Below are 20,486 nucleotides of genomic sequence, written 5' to 3' on the forward strand. Positions count from 1 at the left end.
TAGTAAAGATTTTTTTATAGAGTTAGTTGACGGACCAAGCAGTTTATAGCCGATGGCAAGAAAAACCATCGCCTATAAACAAAGCAACAGAAAGTAGGGCATGCAAGGAATTCGTCCTGTTACTTGCCACCCTGTGTCCATCAATCTAAGGGGTAGCTTTTAAGCCTAATATGCCTGTAATTACACCGGCGTTCACACCCTTAAGACCAGAACACAGCAATGCTGCTGAAGAAAAAAGCATGGCGTTAGTACTTTTCCGGACACGCTCTGTCACAAAAAGCTGTACTGCTACTTAATCTCTCATTCTTTTTTTCTTACAAGAAGTCGTGAGAAGCACTGTAGATCTTCGCAGTAATGTTCAGTGAACAGGTATTGATTGTAACAGGAAATTTGGGTGAACAAAACGTTAGAAATTAATCACAATAATTTTAATCAATCACAATTGATTTATTTAATCTTTCTTCATACTAGAAGTCTTGAGAAGCACTGTAGATCTTCACAGTAATTTTCAGTGAACAGGTATTAATTGTAACAGGAAAGTAGGGTGAAAAAAACGTTAGAAATTAATCCCAATAATTGTATTCAATCACAATTCATTTATTTAATCATTCTTCATACTAGAAGTCTCGAGAAGCACTGCAGATCTTCACAGTAAAATTCAGTAAACAGGTATTAATTGTAACAGGAAATTAGGGTGAACAAAACGTTAGAAATTAATCACAATAATTTTATACAATCACAATTAATTTATTTAATCTACAATCTTGATTAGTTTTCACAATTTGCTTGTTGAGAGTAGTTGCATACTGAATTTTGTTGGTCCCAATGAAGGTTCGCTGGGCAGGTGAAAAGGTGTGGTACAAGCCCCCCGAATCCACCTCTGGTACATACATAGAAACTGTTGCAGTTAGCAAGGTTAGGGTTATATCCTTCTCTTTGGCAAACCGATGGTGAAGGTGCTAGAAAAGAAAATTATAATATAATAATCACTTTAACTGATTGTCTTATGTAGGGTGTTCTAAAATCGTGTTACCATATCATTGGGGGTCCACCAATGCTGCGCTTATCGGTGTAGGATCGCCATTAAAACACCTTGAGACCCCAACGTCCATCAGTTCTCCGAGTTATGTGCCCCGCCCATTGATTGATACGTCAGCTATACGACTCTTTCAGCTATGTCTATAACTCTTGTTATTCGCAACATTCCGTTGGTGTGAAGTGAGACGTGCGAAGTCTACTCTGTTTTGGACATTATGCGTGCAATAATAGCTAAACGAGGATTATTTACGTTCACAATTCTGTGGGCTACTTTAAAAGAATAAGTGTTTCAATTTTAATTACCCAGAGTGGTTGAAGTTTGCGCAGGTCGAGAAGTAGTAGTTCTTTTTGTTTGTATAGGTCGAGTTGTAGTGGTCGTTGACGTTGTTGAAGGCCGAGAAGTAGTAGTTGTTGAAGTTTGCACCGGCTTAGGAGTAGTAGTAGTAGTTGTAGTTGACGTGGTTGTTGTAGAACTGGCTGCTGGTGTTGTTGTCGCAGAATACTTTCCCAGAGCTTGGTTGATAGCTCTGAGCAAAGGAAAGTCTCCTGCGCATTTCCCACGGAAATCATCAGTTTCTATACTCCATATCATAGCTCCAGCTAGGTTATATTTTAAAGCGTGTTCAATTTTAGAGGCTATGGAGTTTGGATCGTCATAGGAAACCCAGTTGCGACCTTGAACGGCATAAGGAACTTTGGCTGAGCTGTCATAACGTAAGTTCCAAGACTCCGTTTTCTGCCTCAGGCAAAACTGTAAATACAAAGGTAAGACATTTTTTTAAAGGACCTAATTTAAATAGAAAGTTTCAAAGGCCAAATGTAAATAAACAAGTTAATAAACCGCAAAATAAAAGGACCTTTGCTTTAAATAATTTAATATTGCAAAATATTTTTGATTGATCATTAACACTATATAATTATAGTGTTAATGATCAATCAAAATATACTCGTATGTAATGAATAGTGAGGTTAGAAAAAATAAGAAATAAATATTAAATTAAAAATTTTAAAAAACCTCCTCAAATATTACTTATTCTTAATTTCCTTTCCTTTTTTCCAATTTCGAGAAAGAGGTAAAACGCCGAATCCAACTCGGATGGGTAGCGTTCGGGAAACTTCGTGACATCTTCTCGTCTAAAATCCCCCAGTGCCTGAAGACTAAAGTCTTCGAACAGTGCGTGTTGCCAGTGTTGACTTACGGATCAGAGACATGGTCGCTAACATATTACATACATATTCACATTAGCAAGACACACACACACGCACTCGCTCACACATACACACACACACAAACACAAACACACACACACACACACACACACACACACACACACACCGTCACTTCGTCACATCGTTATTGACTTACTTCATTGTACCCGATGAATCCATTAGTAGCGGTCCATGGGCCTGCGATTCCAGGACCACTTGCTCGCGCACGTACTCCGCTGTTATTAGCATTCGTCAGTAGGAAGGTGCGTCCATATAGCGGTATACCCAGTACCAACTTGTGTGCAGGACAACCTTTAAACAAAGTTTAATATCAGGTGTATGAATGGAGAAAATGTATAATATGCACTGGCCTATACGAATTATACACATTTATAAAAGTCATCAGTAGATTAGACTTATGAAGAACTAGCTTTTCCAGAGGATCCATATTTTGACCGGTTAATTTATCTTGGTGATATTTTGCATGGAGATAGTTTCCACCTTGGAGACGGACCTAGGAAACATTTTATACCGGGCAAATAAAGGTGTACAGCGGAATACAAAAAAATCCAAAAAAAACACGGACGAAGTTGCAGACAACTATAGTTAAGAAGCAATTTATTTGTTACCAATTTAAAAAGATTTATTGTACTCATATGATAAGTTTAGGTGTTACCCTCGTACGACGTAAATTACTAACTTATCAAAAGTACGCTGGGATTATTCTTGGAAATAAGAAAAGTTAAGTGCCGTACCTTGCTGAAGCCAATACTCCAGGGACAGATCAACAGTGAAAACGTTCTGTTTAGCAACATTTTCGTCACCTTGAGGAGAGGAGCGTTGTGTCCGGTAACCGAGTCCCACGAACCATTCATATCGTATGTCATTAAGTTCACATAATCTACGTACCTAAGAATAGGACATATAAAACGATTTATTTATGGCGAATTTGTAAAATTAATTCCACAACACGTTGGTAAATATGTGTAAGGTTAATCGAGATGAAGTTAGAGATCGTAGATCCGTTTCTCGTTTTTCAAATGAGGTTGAGTCAAAATATCTCAACAATTACGCAGGCGTCTTGCTCGCGAACGCGGCCTTGATAAGAACCTCCGGGCAAGAACTGCCCGGACTTAGGAAGTTGACAATATTTATCGTTAGGATCCCTAAAATATCCCAATTGAAACAGGTATCCGTTTTTTTAAAGCTTAATCATCATCATCATCATCAACCGATTACCGGCCCGCCAGAGGGCTCGGGGCTCCTCTCAGAACCAGAAGGGCTTAGGCTGTCTACTACGCTGGCAAAGTGCGAATTGGTAGACTTCACACTCGGTCGATAGTATTATGGAGAAATCTCAAACATTCAGGTTTGCCCACCATGTTATCGTTCATCGTTTAATATGTGATATTCAAATCGCTTAAATTGAAAACGCGCATAACTCCGAAAAGTCAGTGTCGGGGCTCGAGCACGCTCTCCACGAAGGAAATCTAGGGATTTTCTTCGTGGCTATTACACAGCCGATTGGCGCAGTTTGCAGCAACCCTGCTTTCTGAGTCCAGGGCCGTGGGTTCGATTCCCACAACTGGAAAATGCTTATGTGATGAGCATGAATGTTTGTCAGTGTCTGGGTGTTTATATGTATATTCTAAGTATTTATGTATATTATTCATTAAAATATTCATCAGTTGTCTTAGTACCCATAACACAAGCTACGCTTACTTTGGGGCTAGATGGCGGTGTGTGTATTGTCGTAGTATATTTATTTATTTATGGTGTAGTATGTGAACTCACTGTGTAAAAGCTGGTATATCGTAGTACAAAGCTGCGACCTTTCCCACGGCAGCTACCGCCGCACTCAACAACAGACCGTGTTTGTCGAACTCTGCCCTCATCTCCTTCAGAAGTTGAGTGAAGTTGTCGACGTCAGCTCTCCCGTAGACAGTGTCGCGACCATTAGGATATTCCCAGTCTATGTCGATGCCATCGAAGCCATACTTTAGTGCCATTTCAGTAGCACTCGTAATGAAATTCTTTCGTAAAGAGGAACTTGCTGCCATCTATAAAATGAGTTATGTACAAGTAGCCTTTTTATAACTGTCCTTGCTACGTTAATTCAAGGTCGAATGGGTCAAGGCCTTAAGTGAGTGTTTTAATTGCGGTGGTAATTAAAACACCCATTTATGGGCGCTAAAATCAACGAGGCCGATTGAGTGACGTTACTGATATTATTCAAGTATGGGTTTCATTTTCTCAGCTGTTGCAGTGCGGTGTTATAAAGCCTATAATCGTCCTCCAGAATTGGGCTATCAATCCATAAAATATTTTCATATTATACTGGTAATTCCCGAGATTAACGCGTTTAAACAGAAATACGAACTCATCAAACGCATACATATAAAAAGATATACTTACCACAGAGTACTTGGCTGATCCCTGATTATACCCTCCGATAGCTAATAAGGTTTTTAGGCTAGGCTTGTACTGCTTGAGAGCGTTAAACTTTCTGTAGTTATCTAAAAATAAATTTAAAACCTTAACTTTTCGAGTAAAAGCATAGAATTTATGTCCTACTACTAGTGGCTATCGACATGCACATAATTTATGAATGCTTTGAAAAGTTACACTAAAAAAACCATGCTGGAAAAAAATCGTCGCCTTACAAATAAATTCTCCCAAAATACGTCCTAACAGTTAGATTCCATTGTGATAGTCCTAGACTTATTTTGGCATTTACAATATCAGTAAGGATAGTAAAAAACAGCTACCTTTTTTTCCCCAAGATAACGTACCTTTTCCGGAGTCAGGTAAGTCTAATTCGGGGTCCAAAGCAACAACAATCCCTTGGTTATTGATCCCAGCAAACGTATAAATAATGTGTGTGCAAAGATCGGTATTGATGTGACCAACATCAAATTTACCGTCACCGGTTCTATACGTTGCCCATGTACCATAGTAACATACGACGACCTCTATAATTAAAAAAATAAACGCATTATTCATTAGAATTTAAATTAGGAGTAAATATTAGATGGAAGCTAATACTCGTAGTTATACAAGCCACAGCGGAGGGTTAAACAAAACCAAAATTATCAGAAGCAGCCAATCTGTTTTATTAAATCCATGTGACGTCTTCCCCATGATAGTTAGGGAGCTCATAGCTTGCTAGATGTAAGATAGTTAACAATAATAATATTTATGGCATCTCCAAACATTCTTAATGAAAAAAAAAATTAATAGTACATTTTGATGCGAGTGCTGAATGTATGCTTCTGTGTCAAACGTCAAATTAAAATTCAAAATTTCTTTATTCATGTAGGCCTATCGCAGGCACTTATGAAGCGTTCATACAAAAATGTTTACATAATTGTAAGGGGATGGTGATAACTTCGTTCGCCAACTTAAACCTAAAGCTACGAGGGTTCCAAACGCGCCCTGGTCTAAGAAGAGCCCATAACAAACTTAGCCGGGTAATTTTTTTTTTGTTATCATCATCTCACAGTAAATTTATATTCAGCTGTGAAGCTAGAGCAATTCACACCCAAGCTTTTTTATCGTTTGAGTAATCCTTAATATATTAATAGGATTTTTCTGTAAACTTACGTTTTATATAAACTTTGAACATATTGAGAGACATCTCAAAGATTTCCTTTGGTAATTTGTTATAAAATAATTTACAATTGCCCTCGAATGAATTAGTTTGACGTGTATCTGTGTGTATGTAATTGTGTGTGTGTGTTTCCGTGTGTTGTGTGTATCTGTTTGTTTGTCTGTCTGTGTGTGCGTCCCGAGCGAATTAACCAATTTAAAGTGGTTTGAGTAGTGACTTAGATGGGAGTGTTCTTTGCTACGTTTGATTAAAATCGATCCAAGGTGCCCGCCGCAAAAAATGGCGGATAACATATGTTTTCACAAATACCTTTAGATGGATATTAAATGAAAGGGTTTGACTAGTAGAATAAACTACATTATTGAAAATTTCAAATCCAAGATGGCCGCCACCACAGGAAGGCGAATCAAATTATTTTCATAACTCCCTAAATTCACTCCAATAATTTACACTATTGAAAGACACGGTTTTTAAATTTTTAATTTATTTATTTAAGATAAATATTATCAAACCATGTTTTATTTAACCGAAGAACACTCACTTTGGTTCGCAGCCACATAGCCGCAAGTCAAAGATATAACAAATAATACAAATAAAATTAATTTATTCATCTTTTAGCCAGACATTAACTTCGATTTGTTCGATACTGAACACGGTAGGAATATCACATCTATTAAAAACAAATCTCTTATCGCCACAATCATTGTTTGGGCAACAATTGGCAATTGATCTTATCAGGAACAAGTCAACGATTTTCCGAACGAATCCAAATGATTATTGCACCCTTAAATTCTGCGAATTTTTGAACTTAGAATTCGTTTGACTATCGCTGAACAACAATTTCAAGGTATTAGTTTATTTAAAACAAGTGTTAATTATGTATATTAATTTGGTGAAGATCTACTCACGGGATCTTAGAGACGAGGGAACTCTTCAAATAATATAGGAAAACCTACAGCGATTTTAGTATTTTTTAAAGTGACTGGTGCGTTTGCTTGCGAAAAGCACCATTTAGTCAAGTCTGATGATGAAGACCACGGATGGCCAGCGGAACTACACAATAATAGGTATTGCACGGGTTACGATTCGAATATGGTATATGGTTCGCAAGCATTTAGGCTCGTCACAATGAAGCTGCTCATGGTGAAGTGCCGGGAGAACTCCTCAATTGTAAACGCCCCAGGTGCGGGAGATGAAATATTTTATGAGCAGTTAACATTTGGCGGTTGAAACTTAGATAATTTCAAATGTTACTAGTAAAAAGCGTGAAAAAAAAATTTGCCGCTAATAAAACCGATTTTGTTATTCAACTAGAAAGCAAGTCTTTTTTTTTCTAATTTGGAAAATTATTAGATAAAGATCGTTTTCGTAGTCTCTTTTATGTCGTAGCAAGAAAAGTACCAGTAATTATTTACATTTTACTTAGCACCGACTTAAAAATATTGTAGAAAATATCTATTCGTTTCTTTTTGGTTGTATAGCAAAATCGGTTTTTTGGCAAGAAAAATTATAGTAATAAATGACGGGCCAAGCAGACGGTCCGCCTGATAGTAAGTGGAAAACCATCTATTATAAACAGAGCAACACAGGGCAAGCAAGAAACTGGTCCTGCAACGTGCTGTCTTGGGTCCATCAACCTGAGACGTAGGTTTTAAGCCTATTATGCCACTTAGCACACTGGCAACAACACCCTTCAGACTAGAACACAACAATGAATTAATTAATTAATTAATACACTTTTATTGTACAACACACACAGAAAATTCACAAAGTATGACTATAATGTTGCTTATTAGTAGAAATAAGCACTTGGGTAGAACTTCCCCTGACGAGCTCTGACACAATTATTAGCTCCAATACTATGCGTGCTACTATGTATAATAAATAACACATAGTTATTTACCTTTAGTGTACAAAAGTTTATTAATTTAGCCATGTTTTGCAATGACAAATGATTGCTAAACATAGAAATAAAATGAAGAAATCTTCAATAAACAAACAGTAACATTAGAAAATTTTTACACATTTAACAACGTCGGACTCTTTATTATCATAACCATGCAATTTGTTAGAAGTCCAAAAATCCACATTAGAACCGCGTGGTGGGTCTATGCACTTAAACTCTCTCACCAACGCACGTAAGTGCAGACACAGGATGACCTCATGAAGTTGGCTGAATGGGCCTTAATGAATTCAAATTCAAAATTCATTTATTTCAAGTAGGCCTAATATAAGCACTTTTGAAACGTCAAGTCTGTCTGTTTGTAGTGACTCTACCACCGGTGCGGAAGGCAGATTCTACCGAGAAGAAGCCAACAAGAAACTCAGCAGTTGCTCTTTTCCAACATCAACAATTTACATTTTACATTTTAACATTCATTTTTCTATCTTGTGAGAGATGAAAGCGGAGCCGGATGCTTCCAAGCAACCTTGTCATTAAGAAATTCAATTGTATAGTAACCTCGCTGTAATAAATGTGTTTAAACATATTTTTTAAACTTATGCATTGGTAGGTCCAAAATCACCCTAGGAATAATATTATAAAAGCATATATTCAATCCCACAAATGACTTCTGTACCTTACGCAGACGATATGCAGATGTCACTAATTTATGACCATTTCTTGTAAGTCGACTGACCACTTTTTGTTTATAAAGACTAATATGTTGTTTTACTATTACTATATTATTATAAATATATTGTGAAGCTACAGTAAGTATGCCTATTTATTTAAACTTCTCACGGAGGGATTCCCGTGATTTAAGTGTATAATGAGAAAGGTGAAGGGTCGTATGTGGTCGAAAACCTTTGCAGAGCAGTGGACGCTGTTGAGTCGATGATGACTACACTTATACTCACGAATTGCAAATTTTTCTTGCCGACTATACTAGAGTACATAAGCTAATCAAAAACTCAATGTTTCCTTCCCATTCCGATTTATCTGTTCATGATTTAAATTGCGTTAGTAAAATCTATGTAGATTATTAAATATTATTATCTTATCAGCGGACAATGTACTTACATATGTACTATTATCAGAAACAATGTCGATAAAGGTACAAATATTTTTACCTCTCTGACGCAGTGGCTAGCGCTATAGTCTTATAAGTGGGAGGTCCTGGGTTTGGAACTTTCTCTGGTATGGACTGGTGGGAGTAGTTGTACGATGCCAAGTAAGATTAGTGGTATGGTTTATGTTATTTTGTTATTAAAAAGGGCTTCCAAATAAAACACTGTCGTCCCGATATAGCTGTATTCCAAACTGAGTAGTCATGGCGCGGATGCAACCGCCTGCTTTTTCGTTGTGGAACTACCCACAAGTATAACAGTTTATAACTGCCATTCCCATTCCAAGTAAGACCACTACCTTCTTACACTGCATCATCGTTTACCATCAGTTGAAAATACAGTGAAGGGCTAAAATGTAGATGACTAAAAAAAGTCATATTGTTGTGTCGTAACTACCTCTAATTAATACTTCTAATAATAAAAACCTTTGACGATTTTTAGATGGGAGGTATTTGAAAATTCCCGGTTCGATTCTTAGCTCGGAAAAATAGAGAGACTGAATTCTGGGAGGATTCGGTCACGGCAAGTTACCTTCAATACCACCAACAAAAAAGTACCCCCAAAAAATTTTTAGCCATCATTGGCAGCTCTAGTTGTAAATGATTACATTAGCCTGCCAACCTGCATAGGATCAGTGTGGTGGGTCTAAGTTCCATATCTCCTCATGATGTCCTAATCCTAAGGTCACCTGATCGCTACTAAGCGATAAGACTGCCTTTTTTTTTAGATATATAGACAACTCCTTGACTGTAATCACACATCATCATGTGTGATTACAGTCAAGGAGTCACCTACCATCGTAGGTGATGATGCAGCCTAAGATGGGGCGCACTTGCCTAGAAGATGCCTATTCACTCTATATTTAAAGGTACCCAGATTATAGGTAGGATTATAGTAAATTATAATACCTATCTGGGGAGACGAAAGTTGGGAGGGATATTTTGCACTCTACTCCAATCTTTGTTTTTCTCTCTGTCTTCCTTTATTTTCCTAATACAAACCTTCCTTACTTTAGTATGCAAATAAAGATTATAATTAAATAAAAATAAATAAATCTCTCTAAGTAGGAGAGATTTATAGCCAGTAGTGTGATATTAAGACTAATATGAGTCTTAAAATACTATTTTGTTTTCGATTCACTGAATAGTTTTATTACCTAACGACCAAGCCTTTAAAAAGGTAATGGAATTGGGATTATAAACGATAAACGAACATCAAAAAAGCCGTCCGCATGACTCAAGTTGATTCGTTGAAATGGAAACCAACACTTTGTAATTGATTTTCACCACAGTACAGCAATAATTATTTACAAGTTATATAGATAAAAATTTAGTTAATGGAGCTGAGTAGATCTCATATATGTAATAAATACCCATAGTTATTTACTTTTGGATACTGCGTTCTTCAGCGAATCTATCTATATGGCCGATTGACGCAGTGGGCGCAACGGCCTTGCCATCTGAGTCCAAAGCCGTGGATGCGATTCTCACCACTAAAAATGGTTGTGTGATGAACATGAATGTTTTTCAGTGTCTGGGTGTTTATATGTATTTTCAAAGTATTATCAAAATTAAGCTTAATTTGCTATACTCCGCGAAAAGCGGGAGAATCTGTGTGGTGTAATTTATAATTTCTTCAATCCTTATACTCCACACCAAACAGATCTTTGGCAATATACCCTCTACGCACGTTTCGCTCCGAAACCGGAGCATCCTCAGGAGATGTTGACTTTACAATGACAATTATTATTATTATTACTTAACAATTATTCATCCTCAGGAGATGTTGACTTTACAATGAATAATTCAGATCAGAGAAAATTCATAAATTATAAATTCTTAAATAGCCCGACTCGGGGGTCGAAACCGGGACCTCCAATTTAAAACTTCAGCACACCGTTGCGCCAGGGAGGTCGTTAAAAAGGAATAAAGTTTGTCCAATTTTAAATCCAAATGTTTGATTATAATATTATCTAATGAATTAAGTGTGAATACTTAAAGCGGCGCTCTTGTTTGATAATAAGTTCCGGCTACTCCGCTCTGGTTAGTGTGTTCAGTTCAGAACTAATTTAAACTTTAAGAATTAAATTCATGGCAGGCTTACACTTAACTCTAGCGTGCTTAGTTTAAGCTGGTAATTTTGAGCTGGATCACACGTACGCAACGGATTATGATATCTGGACCCATGATTTAATATCTCTAAACTATATATCGATAGACTCTATGCAATAAAAACAGATTTATCATATGCAACGCAATCATACGCCAGTGTTTAAGGACATGTAAGGTATTCGCGTAATCAAATATAAAGACGGACTTGCGACTAACTAAAAAGAATGTGGAAAATCTTACGAGGATATCTCGATGCTCCAGATCTTCATAATCGACTGTGTTGTATACGTGCCCCAAAAGACAATAACCGTAGTCCACGAAAAAACAAATTATTCGTGGTCCATTCCGGTAACACTGTTGTACGAAGCATGGCACCTATACCGCGTTCATTGTCGTCATTCAATGCGCTCTTGGACAGCAAAACTCAATTGGATCTATTCCATGACGGGTGGACAGCATTATTCCGTGAAATGTTGAGATAATCTGAGAATATTGAATGACCTTTACTTCATTATTCGCAGAGTACCACTATAGTACAGGTACTATATTAATAACATGTATTTTATAATGTTTAATATCATCTTTCATTCATTTAGTAGTATGTAGTTATATCTAGTTAGTGTAAGTGGCCCTGCCTTACTAACAAGATGTGAAATAAATAAATAAATAAATAATTAAAAAAATATATGTAATAAAAATGGTTGGTTAAAAATCCCAGCGTCACTAATTGAGAGAGAGATCTAAATTTACCTCTATTCTCTATTTGCTTCGATCTATTCGTACTGCCGAATCATTTGAGTTTTATCTGAGCTTACTATCGTAGCTTGTAGCAGTATTATATCAAAATGACCGAATTATATGATATACCTATATGTCCCTAAAATAAGGATTATAATTCTGAAACGTACCTCGTAAATCAACTTTATCCAGCTTAGCTTTTCGCCAAAAAATGTTTGCTCATCAAATATTTTTTTACAACAAAACTGAAACGTATTTTGCCATGTGGGCAATTCGGGCGTTGAGCTTAAATATTTGGCTTTGTGTCGATGTTTTTCTAGTCAAATTTTAAATTGTATCGCCACTCAATAGGTGTTTTGTTATTATAGAATTTCATCTAAACCTATGCGCCCTTCACATTATGTCTTATGAAATCTAATGTAACTTATTGCTATTTTAATGCTGCTGATGCACTGATTTAGGAGTATCTAACTTCGTTGCGGTCTACGGGTCACCTACCCAGATCTTTGCCGCAACGCAACTGCAACGCTGATTGTCAGTCCACAGACCCAAGGTCACGGGTTTTCACGGACAGGCAGCGTCATGGTCCGACGTATTGTTTGTATACTCTATGGGTAAGTTATTGATAAATAACAAATATAATACGAACACTACGTCCTACATAAATCGTTACACTTCGCCATTTGTTGTCTAGTCTTGACGGCACTACAACAGGTATTAGTTCATATTGCCTCTCATATGCCTGTTATTACGACGGCAATCGCGCGGCAGAGCAGAACACAGCTGTTTGAGTCAGAAATTAGCATGGCGGTAGTATTCTCCTATGAGCTTTGTCACTTAAAGTAGGCAGTGGCGTGCATAGAGGGTATGCACAGGATATGCAAATTATATAAATGTGGTATCGGATGTTATGATACGAATATTGTTGAATATTAAAGGAATCACGAGACGGTTAAAATATAAGTGTACTTTCTTTCATACGAAGACAGCAGATAAAAAGACAGAGGTCTGTCCTACATCAAGGTTAGTTTGGGACTCTTCTTTGATTCTTTGGTTTACAACCTCTTTTAAAATATATTACTAACGGCTAAGTACAAAGGTGCAATAAAATTACCGTTGTTACATCTGCTATTTTATAACTTTCCTCCGAACATAATCCCTACGTCAATATAGTGATAAAATAGAAATACTTAAGCCTAAAAATGACCATTCCACATATAAAATGAAATGAAAGAAAATCTCCATTACGAGTTATGAAAACTTAAGGGTAGACTTTTTATAACTATCACAAAGCCTTAAGGATAAGTTTTTTATAACTAGGACTGGAGATTTTTTTTATTTTATATAATCGTTCTGCTTCGTGTATACCCTGTGCATGCCCTGTATGCACGCCACTGAAAGTAGGTTCATACCTATACTCCATGATATGAGATATAAAAATACATGATTGATGATTAAAAGGTAACTCATATGTGCTTAGGGGGAGTCTGCTAGGTCGTTTAGTGCTTGCAGGATTTAACCTTTTAAATTGAACCGTTTAGCAAACCACATAGTGAAATTACTAGCATTATTAAAATTATTATCATTTTTTGATGGACTCTTTAAATGGACTATCCAACACAAAATTTTTCAATTCAGTGGTTCCTGAGATTAGCGCGGTAAACCAAACTCTTGTTTTTAATAATATTACTAGCTTTTGCCCGCGTTCGTCGTCGGCGTTTATTATGGTTTTTACATATCCCGTAGCCTATGTTACTCCCCGTCCGTTCAACGAACTCTATGCCAAGAATGTTGTCAAGTTGATTGATTGCTTTGTAAGGACGTAAAGGCCTTGAGGACCACAAAACAAACAAACAAACACGCTTTCGCGTTTGTTATGGTTATAATTATCATTATTATTAATTATAGATTAAAGAGTTTAACTCTTATCTTTCACGATACATGCGGTTGAAACCGCAGGCACTTGTTGAGTATACAAACAAGGGCAATATACGAAAATCACACAAAACCTAATAATTAATTATAAGGCAATTTTATATACATACATATTAATAATATACAGATAAACACTCAGACTCTGAAAAACACTCATGCTAAGCATAAACGCTTTCCAGTTGTAGAAATCGAACCCACAGCCTAGGATAAACAAAGCAGGATCGCTCCCCACTGCGTCAATCGGCCGCCAAAGTTAGTAGTTATATCTAATATTACAGCTCTTTTAGGGAGCAAATATCATTATATCAAAATATTTATTGTTGTTTACGTCAAAGAGGCATACAAAATACAAGAGTAGCATGAGATCCAAGGAGATGTCAATATTAATAACAATAAAGACTCGGCATCAGGATTTGATTAACCGCATTTCGCTTGCCTATGTACTGCCTAAGATACTTGGGCAAGGATATAAAGTTGCTTGATATGCCGTAAATCTTGCAATTTAATTAATTCGTCATCAAACGTTTTGATTTGGAAATTTAATTTATCTAGATAAAAAATATTTGTAAATTAACGAACTTTAACAAATTAAGAAGCGGTGATAGCCCAGTTGTTTGGACTTCGGCTTTACATTCAAGCGGCCGAGTTTGAATCCCAGCAAGATCCTGTAACTTTACGAAGCTATGTGCGTTTTGCATAAATAAAATCAGGATTGCTTGATTTTCCACGGACTACCTAGTACCTGTTTATTAAATGTATAGAACGCATTATGGGATATTTTTTCGCATTGTTTTATTAATTTTTGTCCAAATTCCTCGGTTATTAAGACTTAAAACTTCCAAATATAGTGAGCAGTGATGACTTGTAGTTCTCAAACTACATGTCTAAATGACTTTTATTTTATTCCTCTTCAAGTTAGCCTTTGACTGCAATCTTAACTGCTGGTAAATTATCTGGATAGATGGTTACAGGCTAAACTTTTAGGCAGTTATTTATATTGAACTAAAATATTAAATCCATAATCTGTTTTTACGCGACATCGTACCGGAACGCTAAATCGCTTAGGGGCAAGCAACTAGCCACGGCCAAAGCCTCCTACGAGAAAAATAACTATAAATATCCCAGTTTATACCTTTCTACATCTTTGTATCTACAGGTTACATTACACACATACCACGTTCCTATCTCTTGTCTCTTATGAGACGAATATTAAGCGCCGGGGGATATTTATAAGGAAATAAAAATGTTTTGACGCCATTTTTATTGTGTGCTTTGTAACCCGCGAATATAAAAGAAGGGCCTTGTTTAGTCTACGTGTTATCGCACGCGTGTTTATGAGTGTATATTGAAAATTTAACTCGGAATGGAATAAAAATAGAGACACGAATTTTGGCGAATTTGAAAAGTAATATATTTATTGAATGTTTTGGTAATTTTCGGGTGTAAATAGTCATCTAAGAACGAAAATATTACTTGTGTTGCGAAGAATTTTTCAATTTGCTGCGTTTCTTTATTTGTTCGGTTGTTGAAAATGGTAATTATAAAAACTAAAAGAGATTAATTTAAGAAATTTCATATGAAAAATTTAAAAAATCATATGAAATCGTAACTGACAGGCTTTGAACCTGCATCTATCAGAGAATCACAGGTTCAAATCCTATCAGTTCCGAAATTTTTATATACAGTTTAAATTTTCTAAATTTGATATTTCCTCCAAGTGTAGGTAAAACTCTATGGAAAAGGGAAAGTGTTTAGTATACAGGAAGATGAAGAATTAAAAAAAAAACCAATACTGGTTTTTCTGAACCGGTGATAGCGCATTGGGTAGGAGCTTGACTTCGAATATCAATTCTTAGAGTACTACATAAGTGTAGTTGTTACAAACACACCAATACTTACCTGTCATCTTGCATCCCTTGGGTCATTACTCCTTGTTATAAATATTTTAAGATCAAAATGATGACCCGCAGAGCCGAAAGCAGAGAAAACGAAAGGGAATTATTAGAAGTCATTAGAAATAATAATAGGTTGAAATCAGAATTATCGGCTTTGCACCTAAACTATGTAGACATGGTAGAAGAGCGAGACAGACTTCAGTTGTTGGTAGATAGGTTTGATGAGTGCCATGTACGAGGAGGCCAGATCACAAATCTGCAGCGGGAGCTATCTGATGCCCACAACCATAAAACTGAACTGGAAGGAGCTGCTCATAACACAACAGCACTACGCAATCAAAGCCTATACGAAGAATTAGTTGCTACGGACATGGGTACTGTCATTACTGGTTTATCTAAATTATTGAAATTTAACTCAGATACAAATGTGGTACCCTGCAGCAGTAATAAACTTAAAAAGTATATTAAAGTAAACCGGTACATCAGGAAAACACAGAAATTGTTAAAAATTCATAAATCTAAAACTAAGACCAAAAAATGAACCTTTATAATTATTAAATAAAATAAAAATGTATAGTTCACAGCTAGATAGTGATAGATTGACTATATATTATAGACTTCATTAAACAACGAGAAAACTTTCAATACCACTATCCTATATATCAAGGGATTGTTCCCAGCCGTGGGACAAATAATAGGCTGAGGATTTGATTAATTATAAAAATAATAAATATACTTCGACAATACACACATCGCCATCTAGCCCCAAAGTAAGGGTAGCTTGTGTTATGGGTACTAAGGTGACTGATGAATATATTTATGAATAACATATATAAATACTTATAATATACATATAAACACTGAAATACATTCATGTTCATCACACAAACATTTTCCAGTTGTGGGAATCGAACCCACGGACTTTGACTTAGAAAGCAGGGTCGCTGCCCACTGCGCTAATCGGCCGTCAATTGATTAATAATTTTACTATAAAAATTAAAAAAAAATGTTCTTACAGTTTTGTCAAGGACTTTGGCATGGCAAAGAGCAGCGACCCTGCTTTCTGAGCCAAGGCTGTGGGCGATTTCCACAACAGGAAAATGGTTGGGTGTGTGATGAATGTTTTTCAGTGACGGGGTGTTTACTTGTATATTATAAGTATTTATCAGTCATCTTAGTACTCATAACACAAGCTACGTTTACTTTGGGGCTAGATGGCGATGTGTGTATTGTCGTAGTATATTTATTTATTTATTTATATTTCAATGGAAACCTTTACCTAAAAAAAAAAAAAATTAACAGTAATAACTTTTTCCTAGGCATCAAACATGGAAACAATAATAACAATACGACATCAAGTAGAATAGCAGCGAGAGTTATTACTGTTCTTTGTATGACGATTCTGCGGAGGCAGCGAATGAATCGTCACAGTAGAAAATAAGGAAAATCCTTAACGATTCGAATAAGACACATTGACAAATTGCTGGTAGACCACCGGTTTTAACGACGAAGCTTTTTCTATAATTAAGAATATCGGCAATTTTGCTATGCGCCTCTACTTTTATTATCTTACTAGCGGTCCCTCGAGACTATAAGTAAACTTCAAAAAACATGTGTGTACTTATTTACACGCGTTACAAGTTATACTTCTTTGGCGTAACAAGATTTCTTTCTTTCGCCTTATTCTACGTTTGTAGAAAAAAACTACTGTAACAATAGAAACATAGTATCTAATAGCTGGAAAGTTTTATTATAACGTATTATCTAGTTAAATAAAGTTTATTTAAATAATAATATATATTATATTAATTGATTCAATCGTACAAAAATCTTAAATTTTATTGTTAAGTGAAACCTGGTTGTCCAATAATGAGTCTATGAGTATTCCAAATTTAATTATGTTTATTACGTCCATTTCTTTAATAATGAAGAAATATATTTTTGTAATATTTTTCAAATAGATAATGCGTTATTACTATAATAAAATTGTCAATGTATTAAATACCTTAGTTCGTGTCGTTTTTTCTGCAAACGTAGAATAAGGCAAAAATTAAATTTTTGAAAATATTTTTATCTTATTACGCCTAAGAATTATAACTTCTAACGCATGTACATTAGTACACACAGATTTTTTTTTTAAATTTTACTTCTTTTGGCGCGATGGATGAAAATAATGAGAGTGAATTTTAACGATGCGCGCGCACACCGACACCTGATCTCTACATCGTAAAGTTAGTTCCAGGTGGCATAAAAATCGATAACTATGTTCAATTTGTATATTCTAGTATTGTTATTTAGAACACGTGTTTCGTAACCGTATAAACAGTGTGAATAAATAAATATTATAACGTTAATAAAACCTTTTTTATTTAAATAAAATCTTTTTGATTAATTTTAATATTTATCGCTCATCACCACTGCATTTTAGTTATTTTTTTTCCATACGCCAAAGTAGTATAACTTCTAACGCGTGTACTTTAGTACACAAACGTTTATTTTTTTTCACTCTCTAACTTTGATCTTAGTTTTCACTTATATCTATATCAATGTCAATCCGAAGTCACACTTCATACTGTTGTTGATTGTGAAGTAAACAATGCCAACTGAAATAGATATTAGAATGATAGTAATATCCAGTATCCAGGTCAAGCGGAAACTCGCAGCAAGTGTAATGTGCAGTCACTTCAGCTAATGCATTGTTTGCTACTTTAGCGCCGATATTGCACTTAGTGCTCCTGTTACGTGATACAATTAAACCCATTTTCGAATAACCCCTCTTTGTACTGGTCTAAAGCCATTTACCTGTTTGCTCGAGTTAGTTCTAGGATACATTAATGAAGTGTCATACCATTTAAAGAGTTTGCCTAACTTTTCACTTATATTTCACTATTATGACTGCTCGCATTACACACACATTCATATCCCACACAATCATTGTTCGATTCTAAATGTCTCTATTTATGTAGGCCTATCACAGGCACTTATGAAGCGTTCATACATATATGTTTACATAATTGTAAGGGGATGGTGATAACTTCGTTCGCCAACTTAGACCTAAAACTACGAGTGTACCAAACGCGCCCTGCTCTAAAAAGGACTCACAACGAACATAGCCGGGTAATGTTTTTGTTATCACCATCTCTCAGTAAATTAATATTAATCTGTGAAGTCAGAGCAATCACACCCAAGCTTAATATATAACATCAATACCAATTTAAAATCATACTAAACACTGATTTTGGTGTACAGTAAACAATGGCAACTGAAATAGATCGAGAGGTAGTAATAACCAGAATCCAGGTGATGCGGAAACTCGCAGCAAGTGTAATGTGCAGTCACTTCAGCGAATGCATTGTTTGCTACTTTAACGCTGATATTTCACTTAGTGCTTCTGTTACGGGATACAATTAAACCCATTTTCGAAGAACCTAGTATTACAATGGTTCCTAAAGCCATTTACCTGTTAATTTACGTTAGTACTCCGGTTCCTGGAAGATACTAAAACAAAGAGTGTAAATAAATTGATAATATTAGCTATAGAGTAGATTTTTTTTTCTCGTGGGGAAATCTTCATGGATACCACCGCGCCGCGGGGAGGTACGGTGGTTATGTCGGACTCGTGCCGACTAAAACCCCACGGTATTTTAACCAGTCGCAGTGCCGGATTAAGCAAGCGCGGGGACCGTAGCAAATTCTTTCAAAGAGCCCTTGATCAGCTCTGGGTTTGTATGTATGTGTGTGTAAGTTCAAAAGTTATTGCGATTTGAAAACTCAATAAATAGTGTTTTATTTAATCTCTATCAGACTTTTCAGCTCGAAGAACTCAAAAGCATAAAGCAGCTATATCTCTTTGAGCCCTAGTTTAAATGTCTTAGTAGTAGACGATTCAAGTTTTCATGTGAGTGATTCATCTTAATAAGTTACACTCAAAAAATTACGCTCAGGCAGAGATGAGTGGGTTTATATACGCAGGGCCCATTTTGCGCGCAGCCCGTAGCAATTGCTACTCTTGCTACGGCACTGCCCAGTCGCCTAGTGACTCGGCCATTGAAACGCTTTCACACACATCCACGACAGCTATAGAGTACCTACTTTAGTTATATAACCGCGAAATAGTCATACGACCTTTGTGTAAAAACATTTTGGCTCTCTCAATTTTGAATGCGAGACTGGAATTTCTTTGTTTTTAATAGAAAATACAAGTGTATAATTGGTTGTTTATTTTCGTAGAATTTTATTTTATATTACTCGTATGTTTTGTACATATTTTATGCAGACAGAGTCTTAAATTGTTGCAATAAGTTACCTAAGCGCGCTTCACATTGGACCACTGTGGCCTTAAGCTCTGTGATAAGATGAGGCTTGTACCCAACCGTATGCTCATGAATTAGACGGATGATCAAACCTAGAAAGTGAACGGTATCAATCGAAGGTGACGTTGTACCTAAAATAGAGCGCGAAACCAGGTCAGCCAGAAACTCAAACACATTAGCCATGTTACTTCGGCTAATACATAGCGAGCTCTTAACTCACTTCACAACCAACATGGGATGTTATTTTATGGTACAAATACCTATAATGAACGCATTACAGTCAGGACAAATGTTAGTGTAAGTGGTACAGCCTAGTTAAGGCTATACCACTTATTGTCAAATCAGACGATTGAGCTGGTTAAAGTCAAAGTCACAGTCAGAGTCAAATATATCTTTGTTCAAATAGGCACATATATGGCACTTTTGATGGGTACATTACATAACACATACATGTGAAATATCACATAGAAGTGAGTTGATGGCGATAACTAAATTAAAACTCAGCGTCAACTTAAAACTAAAGCTATGAGGGTTCCAAACGCGCCCTGGTCTAAGAATAAGCCCACAA

The 20,486-nt window shown here is 36.0% G+C and overlaps 1 protein-coding gene across 1 annotated transcript; it reads right to left on the minus strand.

Moving 5' to 3' along the window:
* Window positions 1-768: 768 nt before the first annotated feature.
* LOC120634209 (chitinase-3-like protein 1) lies at window positions 769-15,616 on the minus strand. Its single transcript, XM_039904714.1, is given in 10 exon segments — window positions 769-959; window positions 1,295-1,298; window positions 1,463-1,789; window positions 2,405-2,559; window positions 3,003-3,077; window positions 3,080-3,156; window positions 4,042-4,307; window positions 4,663-4,763; window positions 5,040-5,219; window positions 15,610-15,616. Coding segments are annotated over 10 exon segments (1,383 nt in total).
* Window positions 15,617-20,486: the final 4,870 nt, after the last annotated feature.

The sequence above is a fragment of the Pararge aegeria genome, chromosome 1, assembly GCF_905163445.1.
Source record: "Pararge aegeria chromosome 1, ilParAegt1.1, whole genome shotgun sequence".
Classification (NCBI taxonomy): domain Eukaryota; kingdom Metazoa; phylum Arthropoda; class Insecta; order Lepidoptera; family Nymphalidae; genus Pararge; species Pararge aegeria.